Source organism: Ictalurus furcatus, chromosome 18, assembly GCF_023375685.1.
Source record: "Ictalurus furcatus strain D&B chromosome 18, Billie_1.0, whole genome shotgun sequence".
NCBI classification, from domain to species: Eukaryota; Metazoa; Chordata; class Actinopteri; order Siluriformes; family Ictaluridae; genus Ictalurus; species Ictalurus furcatus.
In genome coordinates, this window is record NC_071272.1 from 15,015,808 (window position 1) to 15,042,520 (window position 26,713).

Genomic DNA, 26,713 nt, shown 5'->3' on the forward strand with positions numbered 1-26,713 from the left:
ACTGAAGACACCAGTTGGTTAAGTTTAGCAAGCGGAATTTTCCCCCATTCATCCATTACGCATTTCTTCAGCTGCGCAACTGTACGGGCCCTTTGTTGCCTTATATTGCGCTTCATAATGTGGCACACATTGTCAATCGGCGACAGGTCAGGACTGCAGGCAGGCCATGCTAGCACCTGCACTCTCTGCTTACACAACCATGCTCTTCTAATCCGGGCAGGATGTGGTTTGGCATTGTTCTGCTCTGGATGGCAGCACATGTTGCTCCAAAATGTGCACATATGTTTCTGCATTAATGGTGTCCTCACAGATGTGCAAGTTACCCATGCCATGTGCACTGACACACCCCCATACCATGACAGACGCTGGCTTTTTGACCTGACGCTGATAACAGCTTGGATGGTCCTTTTCCTCTTTGGCCCAGAGAACACGACTGTTTTGTCCAAAAACTATTTGAAATGTTGACTCGTTGGACCACAAAATACGATTCCACTGTGCTACTGTCCATCTCAGATGAGACTGAGCCCAGAGAAGTCGGCGGCGCTTCTGGACAGTGTTGATGTATGGCTTCTGCTTTGCATAGTAAAGCCTTAACTTGCATCTGTGGATGCAGCGGTGCATGGTGTTGACTGACAAAGGTTTACCAAAGTATTCCCGAGCCCATGTCAGGATCTCCATTACAGACTCATGACAGTTTTTAAGGCAGTGACGTCTGAGGGAATGGAGATCACGCGCATTCAGAAGTGGTTTTCTGCCTTGCCCTTTACGCACCAAGATTTGACCAGATTCCTTGAATTTTATAATTATATTGTGTACTGTAGAAGGTGAAATGCCCAAAATCCTACCGATTTGTCTTTGGGGAATGTTGTTCTCAAAGTGTTGGATTATTCGCTGACGCATATGGTGGTAGATTGGCGAGACTCAACCGATCATTGCTCTTGAAGGACTAGGCCTTTTTTGGAGGCTCCTGATACACTATGATTAGACGATTGCCTCACCTGTTTCACATCTCCTTCTTATTTCAACTTGTCACATCGCTATTACTCCTAAATTGCCCCTGGCCCAATTTTTTTGGAACATGTTGCATGCATCAATTTCAAAATAAACATTTACCTTCAAAAAACTATGCAGTTGTCTTTATACGTTTTTTGTTTAAATACAAGTCAAAGTACATTTACAAATGACTCCTCTTTGCTTTTATTAGCATTTTCCATACTGTCCCAACTTTTTCAGTATTAGGGTTGTACTTTTAATGTTTGGGAGCATCCACAAAATGAATTAGGTCTTGTAGCCACGTCTGTTTTAGTCTATATAAACAGTTGTTCTCTCAGTGGCTTCTCTTTTTTCTCTTTCATGAAGTTAATAATTTAAAGGAACAGCTTTATCTCTGACTGTTACGTAGGGCTTACACTGGAGACTCCTTCCAAAAATCTCCTAACATGAAGCTTCACCATATCAACAATTACATATTTTTTATTTGTTTGTTTGTTTGTTTTATTTTTAACCTGCCATACAAGTCCACAATCATGTATTAGAACGTGCACATTAACGTAAATGTGTAATTTGCTTAACAACTTCTGTTATTGAAAATGATTCATTTAACAAGGCTGTTGTAGAAATTTCAATCATTTTTGTCCTGTTGGTTATTATATTTCCCCATATGCTTACTCTGCCCAGAAAGTGCTTGCGGTATGCTCGTATGCCGTAGTTACTCTCCAGTCGATATCCAAACTCTCCCCCTGGGTTCGCGCCCTCTTCATCTTCCTCATGATACCAACTGCTTTCTCCAGAGTTTGGTGTGATGGCTGGGGTTTCGGGATCTTCGATCCAGTATCCTCCAGACTGTGGAAGGATCACTTGAGGGTATGGTGGGCCATCCTGTAGCACCTAATGCACAGAAGATATATTTAAGAAAAGTAAAATGAATGTGTTTCAGATTGAGTTCAGTTAGTCTCAGTGTTTAACAGTTTAAGACCCAAAATATATAATTCACTTGATTGGCTGTGTGAGAAAAGCATACAAATTGAGAGCTCTCTCACCTTTTCTATACTCGGGTACGAAACATCGTCATCCTAAATGGAATAAAAATATGTTAAAAGTTTTGTTCTCACATCATATCACATTTTCATCCCCCATGCACAAATAGAAGAATACAAACACAAAAATACGTAGTTACACGGATGAGATGAATGGACATTCTGTAAGCTGATGGCAGAGAATGTCTGTACATTAAATTTCCTAAAAACAGGAACATGATCATGCACATAACCAGAATGACTGTGTGTCAGGGTAAAATGATATGAGAACAAAAAAGTGCAAATATCTTGAATATAATCAAGCTTACCTAACAGTCAACATTAGAGGATTCAAATAAAACAAATATGAGCTTAGTAAGCAGCTTCTTGTAATATGAACTTTGCTTGCAATGTCTTTTTCTTTTGTTGGATAATTTTGCTTCCTTGTATAAATCAATGGTAGAAAATATTGAAAAATCATATTGAGAAATAGATACATTCACCTATATTCAAGATATTTTCACTAATATTTTTTGCACTGTGATGGGACACATCCTTGCTCAAAAGGGACACTTCAAGTCAGTGATACAGGCGGTGTTTGAATTGTGAAAATCTAGGAATACTAGTAATTCTGAAGCTTGTGAAGAATGTACTCTGCTGGCTGAAGACAGTTTTAAAACCACAGCAAATGAGCATTTTTGCTTACACTTAATGTAATGTAACTGATTGTACGGCATCTAATGTCCCATTAGGGTCTGAGAGTGAGCAGTTACTATGTCATTAAATACAAATATTCAGGTTTTTAATGGGATACTGGTTTAATATTTTACTTCTGTAATTTTGTGTCTTGTCTGTGACACTAGCAGTGATTGAACAGTAATAAAAAAAAAACTCCAGGTGATCAAAAACAGTCGATGGGAAGTGTGTTTGTTAGGAGACATTTATTTAACATTTATGGAAGGAGTTTCAGTTGTAAGTGCTTTGTAACAGTCCCAGCTGTTTATCGCTGCTATAACCCATGTGAGAATAGGGAATATCTTGTCTCTTGGACATTCCAGAACATTAACTCTAACTGCGAACCGTTAAAATGTGCAACATGTTGTTTAGTAATAAATGAAACATTGTACTATTGTAATTGTAGTGGCATAACATGCATTATTTTCAGCACAGCAAAGTCTGTCGTGTGTTGTTCCTTATATAACAGCAATTCCAGGTGACAAGAATTATATTAATGTGATCAGTCTAATATGTTATCGTTACTTATATCGTAAAGGTTCGACATAATCTAAGGCTAATAACGTTTATGGAAGGATTCTCCAGTGTCATTGATTTGTAACAGTCAGTAAGGTTCTGCCACGGGACTTCAGCACAGAGGAGTTTATGCATTCCAATTTCTCAGTAACATAGCCAAATGTGTTTTTTTTTTTGTTGGTCTTATTAACTTTGAGAGAGACAAAAAAGAGACGCTGGTGAAGGAACGATTATGTTTATCGTTGCTATAACATAAGTGATAACAGGAAGTATCTTCTTTTGTGGATGTTCCATAACATTAAATATAACTGTAAATTATTAAAGAAGCTTGATGTGTCATTTATTCATAAATTAAAAATTGTAATCATTTGCAAATCACTGTGGCATGAAATGAATTACAGACTTTGGGCCATTATAGGAAAATAATCCACTTTGGGTTGGTAACTGCCCTCCACTTTTGCTTCAGATCCACACCACACCATTGTTGATTCTTATAACAACACAGCATGCCGTATGTTATTCCTTATTTATCCAGTTGAGTACTCAAATCTGATTGGTCAGAAAGTGTTCCACATTATCTAATACTAATAATAGCTGGATAATAAACATGCGCAACAATAAACATACTTTCATTTAACTGAAGATTGTTGATATGGTGAAGTTTTGTGTGTTGTCAAAGCTTTCCACCACGGGATGTTGGTGTTCCATTAAATTCGTTCTTTAATAAATAAAACATGGAATTGTTGCCGAATTGCTGTGGTATAAGAGGAATAAGACACTTTGGATGCTTTGTAGTAAATGATGATTGATTATTTTTGTATAACAGCATGTCACTTTGTGTTTCACTCTTACTTCAAACTCTATGACACCATCTTTGACCTGAAGTGTAGCTTTGAGCTTATTATTTGTGCACTGCAGACCTTTACTCTCTGTGGGCCTGGCCTCATCTCATCCACCTCAGACACCTGCTACGGGTCAAGGTCAAAAGGTCATGAGGTCATTGACTAGTTGAGACGTGACATTTGCTCATTTTATTAAAAGGTGTTTTAGTCATAGAATTTACTCTAAGGAGCCTGTCTGATGGTAGAATTATTTGAACAGACAAAAAAAAAAAAATTCTTACCTCCATCTTTTCTAGTGAGTCGAAGAATGGTGCAGACTGTGTAGGGAAAAAAAGATCAATTAATCAGTGAGCCCAATGGACAGGTTACACTAATTAGTAAACATGACAGCTTACTCTTACTTGATTGACTTGACTGTGTCATTCACGCTAAAATAATTGGAACAATTAAAATTTAGATTGTCACAGAAAATTTTATTTAATGTATTCCTGCATTATTATTTCTGTCCAGCATGTGAACAAAGCTATAGAGAGAATTCTGCTGTCTGTGTTCATTTGGGCATATTTTATTGTTAGTGGTATTCAAAAATCCTTTCCTCTTCCAAAACTGAAAAAATATAACATTTTTTTTTGTTTCTAGGTCTAGGGACTGTCTGAGTCATGGTCCACTGATCAAGCGGGACACTATTTCTGCAACATCATAAGCTCTTTCTGCTAGAGAAAAGACAAAGGAGGTGCTGTTTATTTCCTATAGGCCTATGCACCAGTGGCATAGCCAATTACCCCCTTTTCTCCCTGGGCCCTGGTCCTCGTCATGCCAAGGAACAGTTAAAAGGACGTTCCAGCAAACAAAACAAAACAGAACAAATATTTTATGTTATTTATCATGGTCTGTACGATTCTGTAGGGCAGTAACTCATCTCTTATCATCAAGCATAAGTGTTTTGGCAGAGTTCATAATATTGTCACATTTATGTCTTTATCTCTACAAAATTGAGCATGCATTACACCAATACATCATGCAGTCACTGAATCATTGGGAACCCTTACCATGAGCAGTCAGTCATTACTGATATAATACTTGTGGACGTGGTGGAATTTAGGAGGGAAAAAAGTACGCAAAATTGAAAAAGTATTCTTCTTTGTCCTTGTTCTTTATTGCAGATACGTTTTGTTGTGGTAAATATAAAAAGCAAATAGTTTATGGGTTTATTCTATGGAATTAAATTTGTGCCAAAAGTATTGAAATTTTCAAGAAACTAATAAAAAGAAACAATAAGAAAGAAGAAAAACACTCTGAAACTGAAAACAGTGAAATCAATGGCAAAAATTGAACACAGTCTACAAATAAACACCATTCTTTGTTAACAGTTTTCTAACCATAGTTTTCGCCTATCACGGTTTTTGCTTTTACGCTTTCAAAGTTTACGTCCCGCAAGTTTACGTTCCCCATTCTGGCACAAATCTCACGTGTGAGCGGGGCTTAACAGTGATTTACTCTCATTGGCTAGTGAGATTTCCCTGACCAGGAAGTAGAGACTTCAGTGTTGCGAATTTTGAAGAGCGTTCTGGATGGGGATTTCTGTACAGTTATAGTGTTTGTACTTTGTAGTGGAAATGACTCACTTAGACAGTATACTAGTTCATAATTATTATTTGAGATTTGGGTAGACTCATACGACTATATTTTCGAGACGAGCTCTCAGGAGAGGCACGAAGCATTGTTGTTGTCTTCATCGTCAACGTCATCACCATCCTCCTCAGCTGGACACTTGAGCTGTCGATCCAAATCAGCTCGAAAGAAAGACTATGTAATTCCTCCAACCCAGAGAGCATGGCCAATTTTGCTCCCTAGACTCCCGGACACGGATGGCTGTGGCATCATCGGAATCCAAACTTGAGATCTCCAGATGATAGCGCAAACACGATTCTATTGCACCGCTCAGGAGCCAGAATCTTTTCCTTTAGTTACTAGAAGACTTTTGTGCTAGCCTGTACCTTGTTTTTTGTTGTATTTCAAAATTGACTTCCACATCAATATCAATCATCAGTATGGTAAATACAGTTAGTTGTTACTCTGGGAAATCTCAGCTACTGTGTCACCACTGTGAGCGATGACTTGGAATGTCTATAACAGATGTATTGCTGGTTAGATTTTTATTTGTGCCCCTTTAATAGAACCCAGCCTTAATAGAACTGTTTGGCTTTCTGGTTTATTATGAGATCTACAGATACACACAGACTTTTTATGTTGAAGAGATACACACACCTTGTGAAACTCTACAATTATACAGAATTTCTAACAGCAGCAGAGTCAGATCTAATAAACCAACCCCCAGTATACGCACCATGAACTTTTATTAAGTGAACTGTTGTAGACTTTGATTTGTTGCTGCAGCACCTCTCAAGAAATGCTGCAAAGCATAGAGCTAAAAAACCCCAAAACAAAACAGGATAAACAGATTAAGGTTTCCAATCTGTAACCATCCCAGCCTCTTTGCAGGATGTTTGCTGTATCTCTGAGTCAGAAGATAAAAAGAAACTTATCTCACCTTCAAGGCAGCAGGAGCAGTTCTTGGTGGAGATGGAGGGCAGTCTGCCAGGGGAACACTCGAGATGGTCAGCATCTCCTGCTTCCTGTAATATATAATATTGTCAAGTATGAACATTAGAATGCTATACAAATTGCATAGCAATTTTATACCAATTGCACACTTAAAGCCTTTGCTTTAAAAGACTTGTTGTATCCAGATCACATGGTAAACAGCTTGAGACCTTCAATCATAACCTGGGATCTACATCCAACATTTCTTACTCTCTTACTTGAGCTAGAGTGAGCTTGCTCCGTTTCATCATTATAAAGTTCATCCAAAAGTGATGGGTCATAGGTTCTCCGCATAGAACTTTAGAGTTTAAAAAAGGCTCACAGCCTGCTTCACATTCACTTTTCTCAGCTTTGCATTTCTTATAGCATGGAACATGCTATGGTTTAAGATTGAATGTGTGTCTGTGTGTGTGTGTGTGTGAGAGAGAGAGAGAGGGGGGGGGGGGGGGAGAAGAAAGACAGAAAGATGAACAGGCCTAAAAATACCCACCCAATAATTCATACAGTCTCTGTAGAACTTAAGAATAGATTCCAAGGATCCATCATCAGACATGTCTCTAGTTCCTATTAGGGATGTCATATCATCCATTATACCTATCCATTATACCATAACGCCATCCTCAGACATTTCCGATGAAATTTTTTGGAATTGCAAACAGTGGCATATGAGAAAGCAAAGATGCCTATTTTGACACAATGAATCCTTCCCTAGGAATACCACCAACTTTATTATAATAAAAGTAAAAGAACAATGTTAAATCAGTGACACCTCATAAGATCCCAACTTCAGTTACTTAATTTTAACAGCTAAACCAGCTAAGCCAGAGAGTTGTCTTTTAAAGTGATCCATGCTGTGCCATAATCCTTATCTTTCACGCCCCAGAAAGGTACAGATTAGGGGGGAAATCTAGTTTGACATTTTTATCGCATTCAAATCCAGGCTGTTGCTGAGGAAACCAGTGAATTTCTACCCAGCTCATCACTTTTGGAGATAGACTTGGGCAAATGTGTAGACAAAGCCACCTTGTTCGCCAAGGGGCTTTAGGCACTCCAGCACACAAATTCATAACACCATGTACACGATGTTTCATAGTTTGGCAGATATTCACTACAGAGCTGATCACAACCTCAAAAGTAAACATGACATGCCAAGGGTTGACTGATCCATACTCATAATTATTTAATTATAGATATCAAACAGAATCACCATGCATCCCATGTACACATGTCAACATTTAAAGTCACGCAATAGTTATTTTAAAGATAATATATTTGTTTCTTTATTAAACAATATATTGCTTATTGTAGTGCATCTGCAATAATTGTTACTAGTCACAGATAAGTGATCTATTTATTAAGAAATGTAGGTTATGTAAATATGTATATTACAAGTGCCCCCTTCCTCTGGTGAGCCTGTGTTGCATGGCCTGAATTTGCATAGTGGAACCTGATTGGCTGTTATATTTTATGATGCAATAATAATAATAATAATAATAATAATAATAATAATAATAATATAATATAATAATCATACTTTGATCAGTGTGTGTACTCAGGTTAATTCTCAAGAAAAGATCTAATCATAAAAAACATGGATTTGACTCATGCCTATAAACATTCCATGCTAAATGATATATGGAGGTGTTTTGGAGGCTTTTTAAAATTTTGAGATAAACATTTTGAGATTTGGTGCCTGAGTAATATATTTCTGGCATATTCCTGACTACAGCACTGCACACAGTTCAATTTGCACTCAGACTAAGCTGCTGGTAATTGTTTAGATTTAATAAAAGGCTTATTGGGGAAGAAAAAAACAAGCCCCTGGCACAAGTGATAATAAAATTTTATACTTTTTAACCATCAGTTGGCAACCGAGAGTGGCAATAATGAACAAATAAGAGACTGAGGAAATCAATAAATGAATATGGAGAGTGGAAGAAGTGAGGGAAAATTACAGAATAAACAAAAATAGCAGCAGGTAAAAGTGCAGACCCAGCAACAGACTATTTTCAGAAATGAATCAATGTAAACTCCTAATTCTGCTTAGATTTTGATCGACAAAATGTTCTCAGGACTGCATGGTACAGAGCAGAATGTTGCAAACAGTAATTATATTACATTTGTGTACATTTCATCACTATGAAGCAATGTCTAAGAAATGCACTTCTCTAACGCAGGCAACCAAAAATACTAGTCCTCTACAGTAGTAATCACTTATCTCTGACTATTCATACCTGAGATGGAACAGATGTGATCTCTCTCTCTCTCACACACACACACACACACACACACGTCACACGCTCACCCACCGCTGGCTGCCTCTGCTTCTGAGTCTCTCTCTTTCTCGCTGTTTGCGTGAGCGGTGCAGGAGTCCGATGAGAGCCACGGCTGCACGTATCCCCGCTCTCCTACAGCGCACTCTAGATCTCAGCTCAGACATGCCTCAGTCTCCTAGACACAGACTCGCACCTGGATTCAATCTCAGTCTGCCTACATTACAGTAGCACTGAGCTTCAGCCGACACTATTCCACTATTTCCAGAGTGCGAGTGTCTTTGTGTTTGAGCATCCTTCATCATCTGTCTGTCTCTGTCTCTCTCTCTCCCTCTCTCACACATTTTGTATCTGTCTCTCGCGCTGCTCCACCAGCCCTCCCTTTCAGCTGGCATTTCGCTACATACCTCTCTCTCTCTCTGTCTATCCTTGGCTCATTATCATCTGTGATCCACTCTTAATATGTAGTACATCTCTGTGCTGTGTCCACGTTATATGTTACTCAGATTCTCTCACACCTTTGTCTCTCCTGCATATCCTTTCTGTCACTTTCCACGGAATGAGGACAGATTGTACCAATTCACATCCCTACTCTCCTATGGATTTTCTGATTACACTGGGTGACTAAGACTTTAGTTTTCTGCTAGCTAACAAATACAAGCTCTCCACCATCTCCTATATGACAATTAATAGCACACATTACTTTTCTTTTTTTTTAATTACCATGTACTACTATTACACATATGTACATGCAGTTTCAGTAAGATAGTGGCCTAATTGGTGACAAGAGGAGTAAATGAAGAATTACCAGACATCGACTACAGAAACTGTCCTATATTTGTCCTAGCCATGATGAAGGTCGTATTTAATGTTATTTATCATGGTATGTACTGTTCTCTGGAAGCTCTGGAAACTGAATGATTCCCGAAGCTTACACATCATTATAACTTGAACTGTTGAGATTCATGACAACTCATATTTACAGTATGACTAATAGCACATAAGGGCTGCATGAGCTTTACCAACTGCACGATCAATACCAATCTAGGAAAGCAAAGGCCAACATGTTAAGAGGAGAGCACTAATTGAAGTTTACTCTATATATCAATCAACAAATGCCCATGATTGGCCTCATCAGGGTTCAAATTCACAAACTCTTAAATAGTTGGGTCACGTTGAAACCCATCTCGCACATGTTTAAGCATTTATGAGGAATACTAATTAACAAGGTAGGCATCTACATGTCCAACAGTGGCAGGTTCATAGTTCTTAGCCTTCATGTTGACATAAAGCGCATTAAATTCAGTCAGCACGATCCATTTTTCCTGCCATTCTTTTCTGTGGCAAGGAAAAACTCCCTGAGACGACATGAGGAAGAAACCTTGAGAGGAACCAGACTCACAGTCAACAGGTAAACCATCGTCTCCTGGCTGACATCAGCATTATACAAATCATTACAGTATGCAGATGTAGAAAACTAAAAGCAAACAAAAGTGTGTTAAAATAATATTCAGTATGTGTATACTGTGAATAAGAATCCTGGATTGAGTACAGGACAATTAAATGATTACAATTAGTTGAAGTTCCTAGGTACAAATCTACAGTACCCAGGTGAGATTGTCCAATAAAGCAAGGGCAGTGCAAATCTTTAGGACGGAAAGTGCAGAAAGCTCCTAACAGAAGTAGAGCATCAGGATGAAAGGACGTTTTAGCTGGTGTTCTCTGATGAGCTGGCAGTGTGAAATACGTTTAAAGGATATAATTTGCAAAAGACTACATAACTTGGGTGAATGGCTATCTCTTCAAATTACAATTCTTTCATGGTTATGATTGAGTCTTTATCCCACATAGAAGAAAAGTCCATAATGAGATGCTGGCATCATCCACATTTGCTCTGTCCCTGTGAATTTATCTTCCACACACCACCTTGCAATTGCCAATACTTATTCAGGAGAAGATGATAATGTATTCTGAGGCCACTGTAAAAATAGCCACCCTCTCTAACACACAAAATGAATTTGGCATACATACAGTATGTGCAATATATATTCAATTATAACCAGAGGTGACTTGTATCTATATTTGACCCTTGACGCAAAGAGCATGTGGGGCTTTGAGGGATGTGTTAACACTTTCAGTTACAGAGAATGCAGGAAAACAATAAAAAAAGGGTGTTATTCTCTAACCAGGTGAAGCACATGCTCTCATTATGAGGTGCATGTGAAAAAAGACACTGATGACTGACGGGATAACCATGCCAACATTCCCTCAGGAGCTGGAGTCCACAAACGCACGCTGCTGTTTATTTCTTTTGTTTTTTTTTGTATTGAAAAATGCATTGCTTGACACAAAACACTGACATTGTTTTTGCACAAAACACTTTTATTCTCGTCATGAAATCCATTTTTAAATATGATGTAGCCGAGGTTGAGGAACCGTCAGAGCTAGAATTCACAGGGCACTTATATTTCTAACTCTTTTTTTTTTTTAAAGAGAAAGTAATATTACAAAAAACATACATCTGGTTTAGACCATGCCCACTTTGGATTTTCATCCAAATATAGAAATGGATATTTGTACCACTAAAAACATACAGATACCGGCATTGCAATACACCCCTAGTATGTATGATCTGCATCTTCAAACCCCTCTCTTCCTAGAATCGCTGTCATCTCTTTCTTGGCCTGGGTTACCAATCCACCCTATCTATGACAGTCTGAGCATCTTTCACTATATGTATATATATATATATATATATATAAAGCCTTCATATAAATTATATGAAATACATGTAAGAAATATATTTCAGTGGTTTTCATCCTTGTATATGAGATTTCTATTTCAGTAAAGCAGACAGCAAGAGTGCTATAGACACCTGTTGTCTGCAGGGTGATGGAAAAGTCAAGAGAAATCAATAGCTGTGAGGGCTGGAAGTTAAATGCAGTGCGTGGTGCTGTATAGACTCAGAGTGCTTCATTAAGACCATTCATTCCAGCAGACAGGCAGAGAAAGACAGAGACTCTCGCTCCACGATAAGCACTCGTAGCTGATGAGATGGGAGACGTGCTCAAGGACAGGTGTTTAGTGTGCTAGGGCATGAGTGACAGCTCTACACACACACACACACACACACACAGTTTCAACATACCATGGCACACCATGGCAATCACTGAAATGTGATTTCAGTGATCTTGACAATGGCAGGGTTGTTGGTGACAAATGGGCTGGTGTGACTGCTGAGCTTCTGTGATTTATGCACAAAAGTCTATAGAATTTTACGAAGAATGATACAAAAAACAAAAATAAGCCGTGAGCAACAGTTCCATCTCTCACCTTGTTGATGCGAGATGTCAGAGAAGAATGTCCAGACTGGTTTGAGCTGACAGGAAGGCTACGGTAACTCAAATAATCACTCTTTGAAACTCTGGTGAAAAGAAAAGCATCTCAAAAGACACAAAACACATAATCTAACCTAATCTAAGGCAGACAGACTAAAACAGCAAACCATATCAGGTTCCAATCCTTTCAGCTGAGAACATACAGAGGGCACAGGCTTACCAAAACTGGACAGGTGAACACTGGAAAAACATTGCTTAGTCTTTTTCCAGTGTTTAACTGTCCAGTTTCTATGAACCTGGTATATATGGTATACATATACGTATATATTGTCCAGGATTTTGAGATTTTGCGAATACAGAAATGAATGCAAAATCAGGCACACTACACAATATTCGGAGGGACTTGCAATTTTTCAGAATTACCGCAGATTTTCCACAGAATTGGGCTAAGACATGTCATGTGACATCATAACAATGCACGTTCAGCCAAAGCCCTCTCTGATTTATGTGCGTTGAACATGAATACAGCTAAAAGGTCTCATTTGCCAACAAACATCACTGCAAAAGATGAATAGCAGATTTAGGGGGAAAAACACAAGCATTTTTGACCACAACAATCACAAAAAACTCAAAGAAATCCTGCATGGACTAGTATATTGAACTATACTATGAACACTGGCACAAAACAGAAATACACCCAGGATGGGACGCCAGTCCATTGCTGGAATATGCATGCTCCCAGACAGGAATCTGCAGAAGGGACATCAATTATTCTTGACACCAGACATGTGAGGACACAGACAGAGACAGGTTTATCTGCCAGCCTTTCCATCTTCACCCTTTGATGCATGCAGCTCTGTATTAGGGGGTGTGCTCACTTGGGAAGGTGCGATGTCTGCCCTTGCCCTATCACTGCTTATGTTCTTGTCTTCCACTTTCTTTTCTCTGTACAGCCTTTCATTTTCACCCAGTGCAAATGAAACGGTGCTGACCTACAGTCTCTCCTTTTCTTTCTCTGGCATCCTGTGTCCATCGCTGTTATTCACCTGTTCTCTCTCTGACCTTTTACAGTGTGTAATTGTCTCTCTTTCTGTGAGCTTTCTCTAGGTTAGAGGCCGACAGTTAGCAACACATTTAGATACATAATGGATAATGTCAGTAGCCCCGCAGCTTTCTCCTCCTCCTCCATTCTGTAGCCATCAAGGCAGAAATGCTGTATTTTTCAGCAAAATGTCAACTTTAAATTTGCTTCCAGAAATAACTTTGCATTTCACCGAAGTAAAAGGCCAAAACCTGTCTGACACTGCAGAGGGGGGGTGGGGGGCGAGGCTATATGAAAAAAACAGTACAGAGTGTGTAGGATATTCCACTGTGTGCTTATATATATATAGTGGAATAATAAGTGACAATGTTACAATGAGCACTGAACTTCATTATCTATTAGCCAGACTTATGTTGTTTAAATAAAGAGTGATAATGTATTAAATATTAACATGGTGACCTTATACAGTGAGTTTTAGATATATTTAGCTATATGCAGTCCCCATTATTGGAATACCAGTATTCCAATGGTATACCTGGCCAGAAGGTTTATTTTAGGTTGCACAATTCAAATTATAGTTCCAGTGACGCCTGGTGAAACTTAGACACTGCATTTTGCAAGTTTCTCTCAGAAAAGGCGACTTCTTGTACCCTGTCCAAAACTCTTCCTGGATGTGGTGTTGATTCTGAAACTTGATTTTCCCAAGAATCAACTAAACTGTAAGATCTTTGGGATCTTCTTTGCCTCCCTCACCATGCCTCATTGTGCAGAAGGGCAGCATGCTCGTGTGTATCCAGGTCCTGGAAAATTATTAACATTTCCAGACTTGTAAAACTTTGAGTGGAAAGTTGGAATCACTGTGTGCAAAGGTGCCAATATTTTTGGACTGTAAGGCAACAATAGCTACCCTGTTACCTTAATCATTATCCATACAGCTCCATTATTCTAGCCTGTTCATGGAGCTGTGCAAAAGGCAAGTGGTCCGAAATTCTGTGAAGAAATGTCTCAGTGGAAGACATTTTATTGAGCTAATTTAGCCAAATTAACCTGCTTTTAGATTGTGAGCTAATTATTGTTCAGTATCAACAATTTAACTCTTCAACAGCCCATCAAGGATGAGTAATAAATTCCAATCTTGTTGCCTTCTAACACAATGACTTGATTAAATATGGTTAACTTGGAACTGTAATGCTATATGTATGGGTTTTAGTTGACCATAATGCTAGTTCATGGTTGGCTTGTTTACTAGAATAACTAGCTCTGAAAACTAGCTCTTCCCTGTTTGATGATTAAATAAAATCTAACCTGTCAAACTTCCATTAGTCCAGATTAAGTGGATCTAGATTTACATTCCTCACTTCTGTAACTATTAATGTCATTCTAGTTGCTAAATACTTCAGAATCAAAACTGAATAATATGCTTTAAGATGAATAATAAGCTGGGACCTATCTATAATAAATGCAAATACAAATCACAAAGCTCAAATAAATATGAACTGGCATAAGCTGTGGTATTTCAAATGATAGAACCTGATAACAGAGAAAGTACATGGGGGCCAATAATAAACACTGGTGGAATGAAGTAAAATGCACGTAAAGGACTAGTGGGTTCTGCGACACAAACCAAAAACAGCATTATTTTGTATCTCCTCCACAAAACAGTTCTGTGTAATTCTCTACTGTGCAAAGCCTAACAATCCTTTTTCACGAACCTCTGTAATAATAAAAGGAATGAATCATATTCTGGCCAGCATCAGCTGTATAAAAATAAAAGTGTGTACATCAGTGTGTGTGACTCTAGGTCCCTCTACTGGTGAAATGTTTGTAGGAAACGTTGGTGCTCTTCTCCATTACACCATGCATAATAGATAAATGGTTTTATGTGGCACATCTTTGCGTGTGCAGCGTTGGATTATTCAGGACCGTGGACATTGCAAAGAACCACTTCAAATCTGATATGCAGATATATAGGCAAAACCCTTTTTCAGAAGGATAACAACCCTGTCAAAGCATAAAAATAACTTCGTCTGATGCTGGAAACCACAAGTATGTATGTATGTATGTATTATAGTATAATGGTATTGTTGCGATCATTGCTGCTGTTGTGGTTAACAGAAGTAATAGTAATTTTCTTTAACACATTGTTTATGCATTTTTTTTATCCAAATGATAAATATCTCAAATCTATTTCAACAACAATTCTTAAGTTCTGCAAAAACCTCTTGCAAAGAAAAAAAAAATGCCTAGATTAAAAAGCCCTCACTGAAATAATAACATTTCTCACCCGGAAGCTAAAAGCAAATCCGGTGTATCCAGCGTAAGCAAATCTACATTAACGTCAATTTCAATTCCCTGCTCAGTTTCATAGCAGCAAGAAGAGAAAGTGCTCAGTGCACAGTTCTGTTCACAGACTCAGCAGGCAGCATTAGGCAATACTGTCCTCAACGTTCACTCTAAGCTATCTACCCTGAGAGGGACAATGGAAAACGAAAGAGTTAAATATATACTGTGGTTTTGTGCAAATTGTGCAAGTTATCAGTTACTGTTGCATAGTGGAAATTTCCAACAACAACAAAAAAAAACTATGTACACAATGTACTGTGGGTGATCACTACTGTCTACAAAACCAGGTTGTAGCCCATTGATCTGAGGTAATAAAAAAATGTTGGTTACTTTAGTTAATTTCTTGAAAAATATATGCTTGAAATTTGGTGTGATATACTGTATTATGGGATTTTATAGATCCAGTGCAAACCTAAAATAAAACGCATAGCAAACATGCCCCAGAAAATTGTACATGACTGTATTTTGCTTTGCTACATTTTGGCAAAAGAAAGAAGAAAAGAAATACTATCCTTTATAAGGCCGATTCTGATTCTTTTACCAGTGTTCAAAACTGGTTGTGTAACACTTTTCTCCGTGAGCGAGCACCTTCAACTTGGAGCTACACATCTATTTTTCATCAGCTGAAGGCGCCACTACCAGCACACTGTCGAGGAGAGAGAGAGCATGACAGATGATGGCAGAGATATAGAGAGTGGAAGAGCATTAAGGGATGAGTGGTGGAGTGGATGAGAAGTTGTCGCTGCTGAGGCGCAAAACTCTAGAAAAAACATGCATGCAAACAGCACTAAAAGGGCTGAGGAACAGAAAATAGGGATGCAAAAGCATTCCAGTATACTGTATAAAGTGTGAATAAAAACCTTTTCGAAATCTTTATAGCAAATGTATATAAAGAGGGGGAAAATAACAGGTAGAATTTTATGATAAAAAATCAATTCAAAGACCACAATAAATCCAAGAATCTTCCCTGAGGAGATTCTGCAGATTTACAGGCAGTAAGAAGTAGAGTTTTTAAGGCCGCATGATATAAACAATAATAACATATTGTAATTATATTGTTACACATTATATTGCTACACAGTGCTTAAAGTGCCTGCTGCCCTTAGGGAATAGCGTTGCCATGAAAGCATTGCTATTGTTGGTCTGCAACAATGTTTAGGTAGGTGATCCACATCAATTTAACATCCACATGAATGCAGGGACCCAAGGTTTCCTAGCAAAACATTGCCCAGAGCATCACATTTCCTCCACCAGCTTGCCTTCTTCCCATAGTGCATCCTGGTGCCATCTCTTCCCCAGGTTCCATAGGTAAGACCAGGCCACCTTCTTCCATTGCTCCACAGTCCAGTTCTGATGCTCACATGCCCATTGTAGATACTGTCGGTGGTGTACAGGGTTCAGCACTCTGACCGGTCTGTGGCTACGCCAGACCCATACACAGCAAGCTCTGATGCACTGTGTGTTCTGACATCATTTCCAATTAGCATCAAAGAGCCTTGGGCGCCTATCACCCTGTCGCCGGTTCACCAGTTTTCCTACTTTGGATCACTTCTAGTACCTACTAAGTTAGTACTTAGTACCTACTAACCACTGCATACCGGGAACACCCCACAAGACCTGCCATTTTTAAGATGCTCTGACCCAGTTGTCTAGCCATCACAGCCCTTGTCATAGTCGCTCAGATCTTTACACTTGCCCATTTTTCCTGCTGCCAACACATTAACTGACTGTTCACTTGCTGCCTAATATATCCCACCCCTTGACAGGTGCCACTGTAATGAAATAATCAAAGTTACTCACTTCACCTGTCACTTGTCATGTAAACTGATCGGTGTACATGAGCTCACAGATGTCCACAATTAGTGTTGCTGTGATTGACAAAAGAGAGATTATGCCTTCCCTCCCACTCAGAGCGTATGACCAGTTTTGCTCTATTGTCACCTGGCCATGGATGGCTGTGGCATTGTTGGGATCTGAACTCATGATCTGCAGATGACAGGGCAAACACTTTTCTGCTGCAACAGTTATTTTATTCCGTGTATATCGTAGCAATCTGCCAGCACTAATAATAACACCTCATAGTTCTTATCCAATAAAGGCCTCCTTACATAAATCTCCACCATATTAACAATTACACACATTTTTTTTTATCTGTTTATGTGGAGAATGTGCCAGACAAATCCCTGTCAATTAGTTGTTACAAATGTAGAAATGATAATGTATTAGATGGAGTGCATTGATAATCTGAGATTGATACAATGTTCACATGTACATACAATGCTCACATAAAAAAATTATGCTAATTTTCCTTTTGCAGGCATTTGAAAAGGGGAATAATAATAATAATAATAATAATAATAATAATAATAATAATAATAATAATAATAATTAAAGCCACACTCCATTGTTTGCTCAAATCTTACTTAGAATTTCCTCAACAGTTGTTGAGGAAAAACATTTTTGTAGAATGCTTTCATGATTTCTTCAGTCAAAGGTTCTCGTATTATTTTTTTTCAGAGAGAATAATGTGTGGTTGTGTGTTACCAACGTCATCTCAGTAAACCACAATCTGTGACTGCAAAGAGACCACAAAACCTTTGGGAAAGTGTAAGTAACTGGAATTACTTTTAACTGTATTGGTCTATTGTTGTAAAATTCGATAAACATGCAGAATAAACTGCAGCTATGATTTTAAAAAAACAAAAAAACTCCTCATTGTCAGTGTGAAACAATTGTTGGTTTTGATGTGTGTTACTCACATATTTTAAACATCTACTGAATGCTCCAACAGTTGCCTAAAGAACTTCTATTATAAGTGAATTCCAAGTAAATTTACATACTTTAAATTTACTTACTAATTAAATTTGAGAATAGAAAATATTTAAATTTTTAAATTTACATTTTTGGATGGTCATTTCTCTCATCTCTCAGGAGTCCAGCTACACACACGAATCCCATCAAATCCTTTAAACAACACACTAAGCAATAAGTGGACCTGTCATGTCTCGGTTTTACGTTAAAGTTCTTTATAAATGACTGTCCTCGGCACACACAACCATCTCTACACATAGTTTTACATTACGGATCACTTTCCCTGTAGTTTGCACAAGTATCTCAATCCTAAATCATTCTGAGGCAAAAGAGACCTACAGTATATACACACATACACACACAAATCACACTGTTCATATGCATGCTAAACTCACCACAGTTTGCGTGGCATTTTCACTGTGCTGTGTCTTGTCTAGTTACTCAATCTCCAGTTTTTTCACACACAGGAAGGAACAAGAGATGCGCTTGCAATGGCTACTTATTACACTGTCCTAGGATGAATATGAAGCTCTTCACTTTGTTGTGTCTCTGTAAGGGGTGGGAGGAGAGACAGAGAGAGAGAGAGAGAGAGAGAGAGAGAGAGTCAGAAGAGAAGTGGCAAGCGATTCATGTCCTCACAGAAACCCAGTTAGCCCTATGTACCAGTTCTGTCAAGCTTGGTTTGATAAATAATCACACTTGGATGGACAGGAAGCCTGTAGAAAAGAAGTAGGAACTAATTACCGTGTATGATGTCAACAGGATGCATAATATACACTTAGAATTAACCATACACTGGGGAAAGTTGATATTTGACATACTTCAATAAATCATAAACAAACCAGACTGGCAGATAGATCGACATGAGTTCACGCCACATCAATGCAATAAAGTGGCTAATGTTTAAAGCAATCGTCACAGAATTTGACTCTACATTTTCTCCCAGTTAGGCATAAATTTAACTTATCTTGTGAGTCATTTCATGATTGGGGTGGCATTTGTGTCCCACTGATATTAAATTTACAAATATGTATTTAAAGTAAAGGTGTAAAATATATTAAGCATAGATAACATGTCACAACAACATATGTGCATGTTTCAGGTAAATAACTTATACCATTAATAAAACCTATAGAAAAATCTATAGAAATACATCAGCATTTTTTTTTGCCTGTCCCAGCACACTATAATTACATGTTACATGTTTTCCATGACTCCTCCATTAGAGGTTATGAAAAATGTACATTTTAGCGTCATACAGCATTCACGCAACCCTGCTACCTCAACACATTCACCCCTGAAATATTTGGAACATTCCACAAGTCACATGTTCAACAAGTTGCATAGTCCAAATGTCCTGAAGTAAGTCCTCTCATTCTTTTTTTTCTATATTTTCAATGATTTTGTAATATATTGATTAGAGTGGTCACTTTGAAAGTACAACCCTTTTACCAAACTATAGATTGGATATAGATTGGCGGATGTCGTCAACAAAGAAACATTACAAAAATGAGATTGTTGTGTGAGATAGGTTAACACATTTTTTAATGATTCAAAAGGATAAATGACACCACAATCATGAAATGACCCTTATGACCAACAGTTTCCTGTCAGCACCACAGCCTCTTGACATGTTCTGTCATCTACTTATATGCGTAGCCAAGCAGAAACAACAGGAATATCAAACAGCTGTGATGAAAAAAAAACCCACTGCGTAAAAACCATCTCTGAGGTATTTCGAGCAACACCGTGCAACCTGCTGAAACATTTCCAATTAGCATCCAGGCTAGCGCTGACCTTCTCATGGCATGAGCATACAGGCTAACATTTACCAGTGCAGTCCTCTCAGATCAGAGCAAAATGTATATAGAGTCACCAAGAACATGACGGAAACGGCACATGGCAGAGTGTTAGCATGAGACTGCAATTTAGGCACTTGAAAATTTGTTGGGCAAACCCAAGCACACTGTATTATAGTGTTATATAAACGGGCTGCTCGTAGCTGTCCTGCCAGCCTTTGTGCTTGGCACACGGAGCAGTGCACTCTGTTGTCAGGGAGACTGAACAGCAGGCAAAGACTGAGATGTGGAGATGCCACCTGTTACCACTGTAACCGCTCGCCAAAGTGAACATAACTGGCTTCTAGTTACATAACACTGACCATTTTTTTAGAAGAAAATCCACTCCAGAATACAAGCACTGATGGTCAGTGAACTTCTTTTCAGAATCAATCATTTATTGCCGATGATTCATAGGTGTAACTTGTGTTAGCACTATGTGGATGTGCTGTGGACATGTCTCCACCACTTATTGAAAGTGTATTCATTAAAAATCGTCCATACCTGTTGAATCCTCGAATCTGATTGGTCAGAAGGTGCTGATACATTTTCTATAACAGCAGCTCTGACAGTAGTGCAGGCCGCAAGGTACGTGTTAATGCACTCATTCTAATATGTTTCTATAGCAACAACCTAAACATGGACTTATATTCTCCACATGAACAGATTTTAAATACGTGTAATTGTTGATATGGGGACATTTTCTGTGAGGTGTTCATTTTAACAATTTTGGAAGTCCTCTCTAGTGTTAATGCTTTGTTACAGTCAGAGTTAAATTTGTAACTTTAAATTTCCACCACTGGAAAGTTTTCAGGACAGAGGACTTTGCGCTTCATGCTCTTCGGTATCATGACAAGCAGAATAAGATAAATAAATCACTTTGGGATGTGCTGTTATTGCACTCAAATTAGATTCATAGTCAACTTTGGGTTGGTAACAGTAACTTCACTCACTTTGCATCAGGGCACATCACACCACCCCATTACTGATTATTTTCCTATAATAGTACATGATTTATTCCTTACCCAGCTTATCATTTGTAACTGAAATTTCTCTAGACACGTTACAAAAATGCCAGTTGCCCCATTCACATCATTCCTCAGGGTAATGATATAATTATTGCAGCCAGTCACCTTAAATTAACAACCTAAACACTTGTGTCACAAGTGGCAATGTAATTATTACATGTTATTATGATGGGCAATTTAAACAGCCTGCAGTATCATGCTCCTTGGCTTATTTTAATTTTCCTTCTAATGGGTTCCCAGTTAAGACACAATGTAGGAGATACCACAGCAACTACTTCCAAAGCATCCATCATTCTGTGAAAGTAACTTTGCATTAAAGGGCTAGTTATAATTGAAGCATATCTCTTTGTAAGAAGCGCTTGATATGGATGAGGAAAAACAACATAAATTGCCCTGGTTTCTAAATGATTATGTAATGTTTGTCCCCTCAACATTTTTTATCCACAGCACTTTTTAAAACAATGTTACGGCCATCCATTTTCTGTACAGCTTATCCTACACAGGGTCTCAGGGGAGCCTATTCCAGGGAACTCAGGGCACAAGAAGGGGGACACCCTCTACAGGGGGCCCACTCATCACAGGGCACAATTGTGCACACATTCACACACTACAGACAAATTGGAAATGGCAATCAGCCTACAATGCATGTCTTTAAACTGGGGGAGGAAACCAGAGTACCCGGAGGAAACCCCCGATGCACAGGGAGAAAGTACTAACTCCGTGCACACAGGGCGGAGGTGAGATTCAAACTCCCAACCATGGAGGTGCGAGGCAAACGTGTTAACCACTAAGATACCGTGCTTATTTGGACTTACACAAAGTTCCTCCACTGTAAGTGATTCACCAAGACGTGTTCGCTGTCAGATGCTTGCCACTTTAGTTCATACTGAAGCATACTGAAGGATCATTTAGCTAACAAATAATGAAAGTTTCTCTTATCATTTGGACTGTTCTTCATATATGTATAAATGCCCACAAACAACAAATTGGCAGACAAAACAGAATAAGACAAAAAGAGACTTAACATTTCTCAAACTGTCCAGAAATTGGTCCAGTAAATGTATATTTGTTCTACTGCATAATGAAAAATCTTCATTAAATATGTCTTTATTCAGGATATTTTCAATTGCTGACATAACTTTTCATGTATCACTCACTGTAATGTACATTATATAGATATGCAAAGATATTAGACATAAAATAAACAAAACTTCACAATGTAGCTGTCCCATATAACATCTTGGCAGCCATCTTGGACAACAAAGATTCAATTCATCCCAAAGGCTCCACCTCTAAAAGTTTGAAGGTGTCATTGTGTAAGAAAGCTGGAAATACTATGGATCATAATGGATCTATGGATCATCATTAAGTTCTATTTTGAACTTTGTAAATACTCTTTCAAAATTATTCATTAAAAATGAGATGACAGATGGACAAAAAAGACGAAAAAGGATTTGACTGATCAACTATAATTGTTAAAAGTTGAACATCCTGTTTATATTTATTCACTGGACTGCTCCTTATTCTCTTATTAAAGTTGACCTATTGTGATGTAACAGCATTACACATCTATTCAGAAAGGGATAATGGCTTAGGGCTGTAATGCATGCTGATTCATGGGCAGCTCACAGGGGACATCAGAGGGTAGAGAGCCACTACAGGTTCAAAGAATTCACACAAATGGGAACGCTATAAATAAAATGCACTCTGCTCTTTCTTTGGGCATATGAGCCCATATGAGCAGAGACTACAGCTGGAAATATTAAAATGTGCCTTTCATCGTGTCTTTGGGGGAGATGTGATGGCCAGCGTGAACTGAGGCTAAACAGTGGATCATTTCCATGTGTATGAGAGTAAATGGATGTGAGATAGCCGTGTAGTCACGACCTCATTCAGCCAGTTCATCCCCACTTATTCCCTGCTGACAAATAGCACTTTAGCAGTCCTGCAGAATTTCCCATGAGAGAGGAGGTGTATAGAGAGAGAGAGCGAGAGAGAACAGCTAAAAAAAACAGCTGATAAATCACTAAGTAAGGAATAAAACACGGCAGAGTGTGCTTTTATAAAAAAATATCAATGACAGGGTGGTGTAATGGGACCCAACATGAAATGGAACACTACCAACCCAAACAGTGTAAGCTGCAAAGGGTTTTAATCCTCTAATACCACAGCAATTCTTCAGCACTAATAAGTTTTTATTTACTATCTTTCTATTCAAGTTAGTAAAACCAAAAAAATACAGCATGTTACAGAGAAACCATAAAGTGCAAAGCCGTATGTCTTGAAGACTTTCCCGTGTCTGAAAACTTAAAGTTACAGCCAGAGGTATACCTACAGGGCAGGCAAGGCAGGAAATTGCCTGGGGCCCCGCATACCCCTGAGGGCTGATCATTTAAATAATAAAAAATTTTCATCTTAAAATAATGCACAGCAACATTTCAGCAACCCCTTTAAAGGGGGCCCCTTTGTGGGGCGCTGTCTCATTTAAGGACTTGTTTATGCTCCGGCGCCACCTCTTCACACTCGAGTCGTGTGAGCTTTAATTCCTGAAAGTGAATCTGAAAAATGAACTTATCTGGCAGCCAGAAGCTCAAGGGAACACAAAGTGGAGGAGGAAAAGAGGAAACAGGAGTGTTGTAAGTGTTGGAGATAATGACAAATGAATTAACGATGATTAAAGTCAAAGAAGCCAACATCTAGTCCAATTTTATCACATCTTATTATAAGACAAATTATTGGTAATAGTTAGCTAGGATTAGCATGTTTTGAGTAGTGTTAGCAGTTCTTAATGTGGGCTGAAATGCTATAGGTACCGGGAATGAAGTGCTGCTTTGCAAGTACCGGTACTGTGTCTCTTGCTCCCGCGAATCAATACTTTATACCTTACTTAATACATTAAGTTAACATTAGTTGAAGATGGACATTTTGTTTCCTCACTGAGGTTTGATTTCCTGTTTGTAAAATACACCATGATGCTGTAAAAAAAACCCGCTTTATATTCTATTAGATGTGTTTTGACTACTTTTAAATGTACATTGTATAATTTTATCTGTAGGAGGCTATGAAATATTTTGTTAACATGTTTATATTAATATGTTTATGTAGCATTTTGTTTTCCCATAATGATGTGATATAAATCTGTCATAAATGACATGTGTCAGAAGGAGCCCACGCATATATTTTGACTGGGCTCCCCTACATAATGTAGGTTTGCCTCTGCTTATAGCTTTACCTCTGACTATCGCAAAGAACTGACACTAGAGACTCCTTGACCCCTTTCAAAAATGGTAAATAAATGTAAATTACAGAATTTTTTAGCTGTTTATGTGGAGTCCCTGTGTAAGTTGTTAATATAGAAATGAGTATAACTTATTAGAACCAGTTTATTTATATAAATCTGTAATTTGCCCTGCAGCTGACACTACTGATCAATCCGAATCAAGCATTCTACAGCACTGTACTACAAAACATATATAAAAAATTAATTAATAACAATAAGGTTATAATAATGTCACTCAACTTTGTAAAACATGTTTGTTATTAATGCCTTTGGGGGAATTTATCTAGTGCTTGGACTGATCAAGGTGCAGAAAAAAAAAAAACCTCTTGAAATTGATTCTAGGCCCCCTTGTGTTAGGATCAGTATTGCAGGTTTGTTTTCTCACAGACAAATTCCATTCTAGCTGCATATTAATCAGCTTTTATCTGCTGTAAATGCAGGTTTTAACAAGTAGATAAAAATAATGCCTCTCTTACAGTTTACTGTTAGCATCATTGTTTATTTACTGCTCACTTGTATACAAAAATATTCTGTATTTTAGAGTTTTCTAGTCGCTTGCTTTTAATGCTGTCTTCTTCTTATTATATATATATATATATATATATATATATATATATATATATATATATATATAAAATCACTGTGGTCCTTTGGGTCCCAGAGCCTTTGAGATAGTATTTCAATCAACTTCTTCCTCATCATTTCTGGAATTTCTTATAATTTTGGCATGGTGTGTTACTGGGTAAGACATTTTAACCAACTTCATGTTGTTGAAAAAGTTCTATTTAAGTGCTGATTTGATTGAACAGGGTTTGCAGTAATCAGGCCTGGTTGTGTCTAGTCCAGCTGAACCCCATTATGAATGCAGTTTCATAGATTTGGGGAATTAATAACTATGGGGGCAAATACATTTTCACACAAGCCCAGTTGCTATTGGATAACCTTTTTTTGCTTCAATAAATAACATTATCATTTTGTGTTTACTCAGGTTGCCTTTGTTTTATCTTAGGTTTTATCTTATTTCTGAAGCAATTTAGTATGAGATATGCACAAAAACAGAAGAAATCTAATACTTTTTCACACTATAAACTAAAAGATGCAGTTTATTAAAATTTAGAGATTGATTTGCATTGTAGACCATGGGCATTGAAACAGAGCAATCGGTAGATTCAACCTCTAAATCAGGGCTGCAAAACATCTTTGAACTGAATGTGGTCTATTTGTGTTCCTCACTCAGATTACATGATTGCTGAATGGAAAGCTGTTTGCAATAACTGCCTCTATGTGTGCAGTCTAGTATGCAAGAGCTGTAACCTTTTAAACATGTAGCTTTCCAGGCCTTTTTTTATCAGAATAATTACACACTCATCATCCTAGCAACTGTCCATTAATCCATCGCTATACAAATACATAGAAAACCTATCATACTGTCTGTTTTACCCTGAATCTCTCTCTCTCTCTCTCTCTCTCTGTGTGTGTGTGTGTGTATGTGTGTGTGTGTGTGCGTGTTTAAGGAGAGCAGATTACTCACCGGGTTCGAAGAGCAGTAATGGTAGATTTGTCAACCCTGGATTTGGATGGAAAGAGAAGAGATAGTTTAGGTTTAAGCATCAAATCTAAATAAATTGTGTCCTGCATAGTTAACCTTTTCCCCTTCCCTTCCCATTCTCGTTTAACCCAGTTCAGGCTTCCTTAATTAGCCAATGAATTAATAGTTATATGCCTTGGTCTTACCCATTGTTATGAATGACTAATGGATTTTGGCTTATGTGATACCACATATTTATACTCCTGTGAAACAGGAAGTCATGGTTGAACAATTTCCTGTTCCTAATCACTCAGGTGTACTAAAATAATGTAAAATATCAATTGGAATATACTTCAAATATATTTTTCTCACATGAATTCATAGGAGTGTCAATCATTTTTGCACACCTATATTTAACAAAGATTTTTTTAAACCTATGTTTTGTTTTTTTACAATTGTTTGATATCCATGAGAGCAGGGTATTTTGTGATTTATTTAAAAACAAAAGATCAAAAGGTTA

The 26,713-nt window shown here is 37.9% G+C and overlaps 1 protein-coding gene across 2 annotated transcripts in view; it reads right to left on the reverse strand.

The window, feature by feature from the left end:
- Positions 1-26,713, reverse strand: part of rap1gap2b (RAP1 GTPase activating protein 2b) — a 46,910-nt gene that overhangs the window by 11,321 nt on the left and 8,876 nt on the right. Inside the window, exons 2-8 of one of the 2 annotated variants that reach the window (XM_053648050.1) lie at positions 26,197-26,232; positions 18,915-19,068; positions 6,660-6,744; positions 4,390-4,425; positions 4,187-4,234; positions 2,040-2,072; positions 1,669-1,887 (exon numbers count right to left, since the gene is read on the reverse strand). In XM_053648050.1, coding sequence (XP_053504025.1) covers positions 1,669-1,887; positions 2,040-2,072; positions 4,187-4,234; positions 4,390-4,425; positions 6,660-6,744; positions 18,915-18,931 — 438 coding nt within the window. In that variant the 5' untranslated portion in view covers positions 18,932-19,068; positions 26,197-26,232. The remainder of the gene's footprint in view (positions 1-1,668; positions 1,888-2,039; positions 2,073-4,186; positions 4,235-4,389; positions 4,426-6,659; positions 6,745-18,914; positions 19,069-26,196; positions 26,233-26,713) is intronic. The other variant, XM_053648048.1, reaches the window with a different exon arrangement.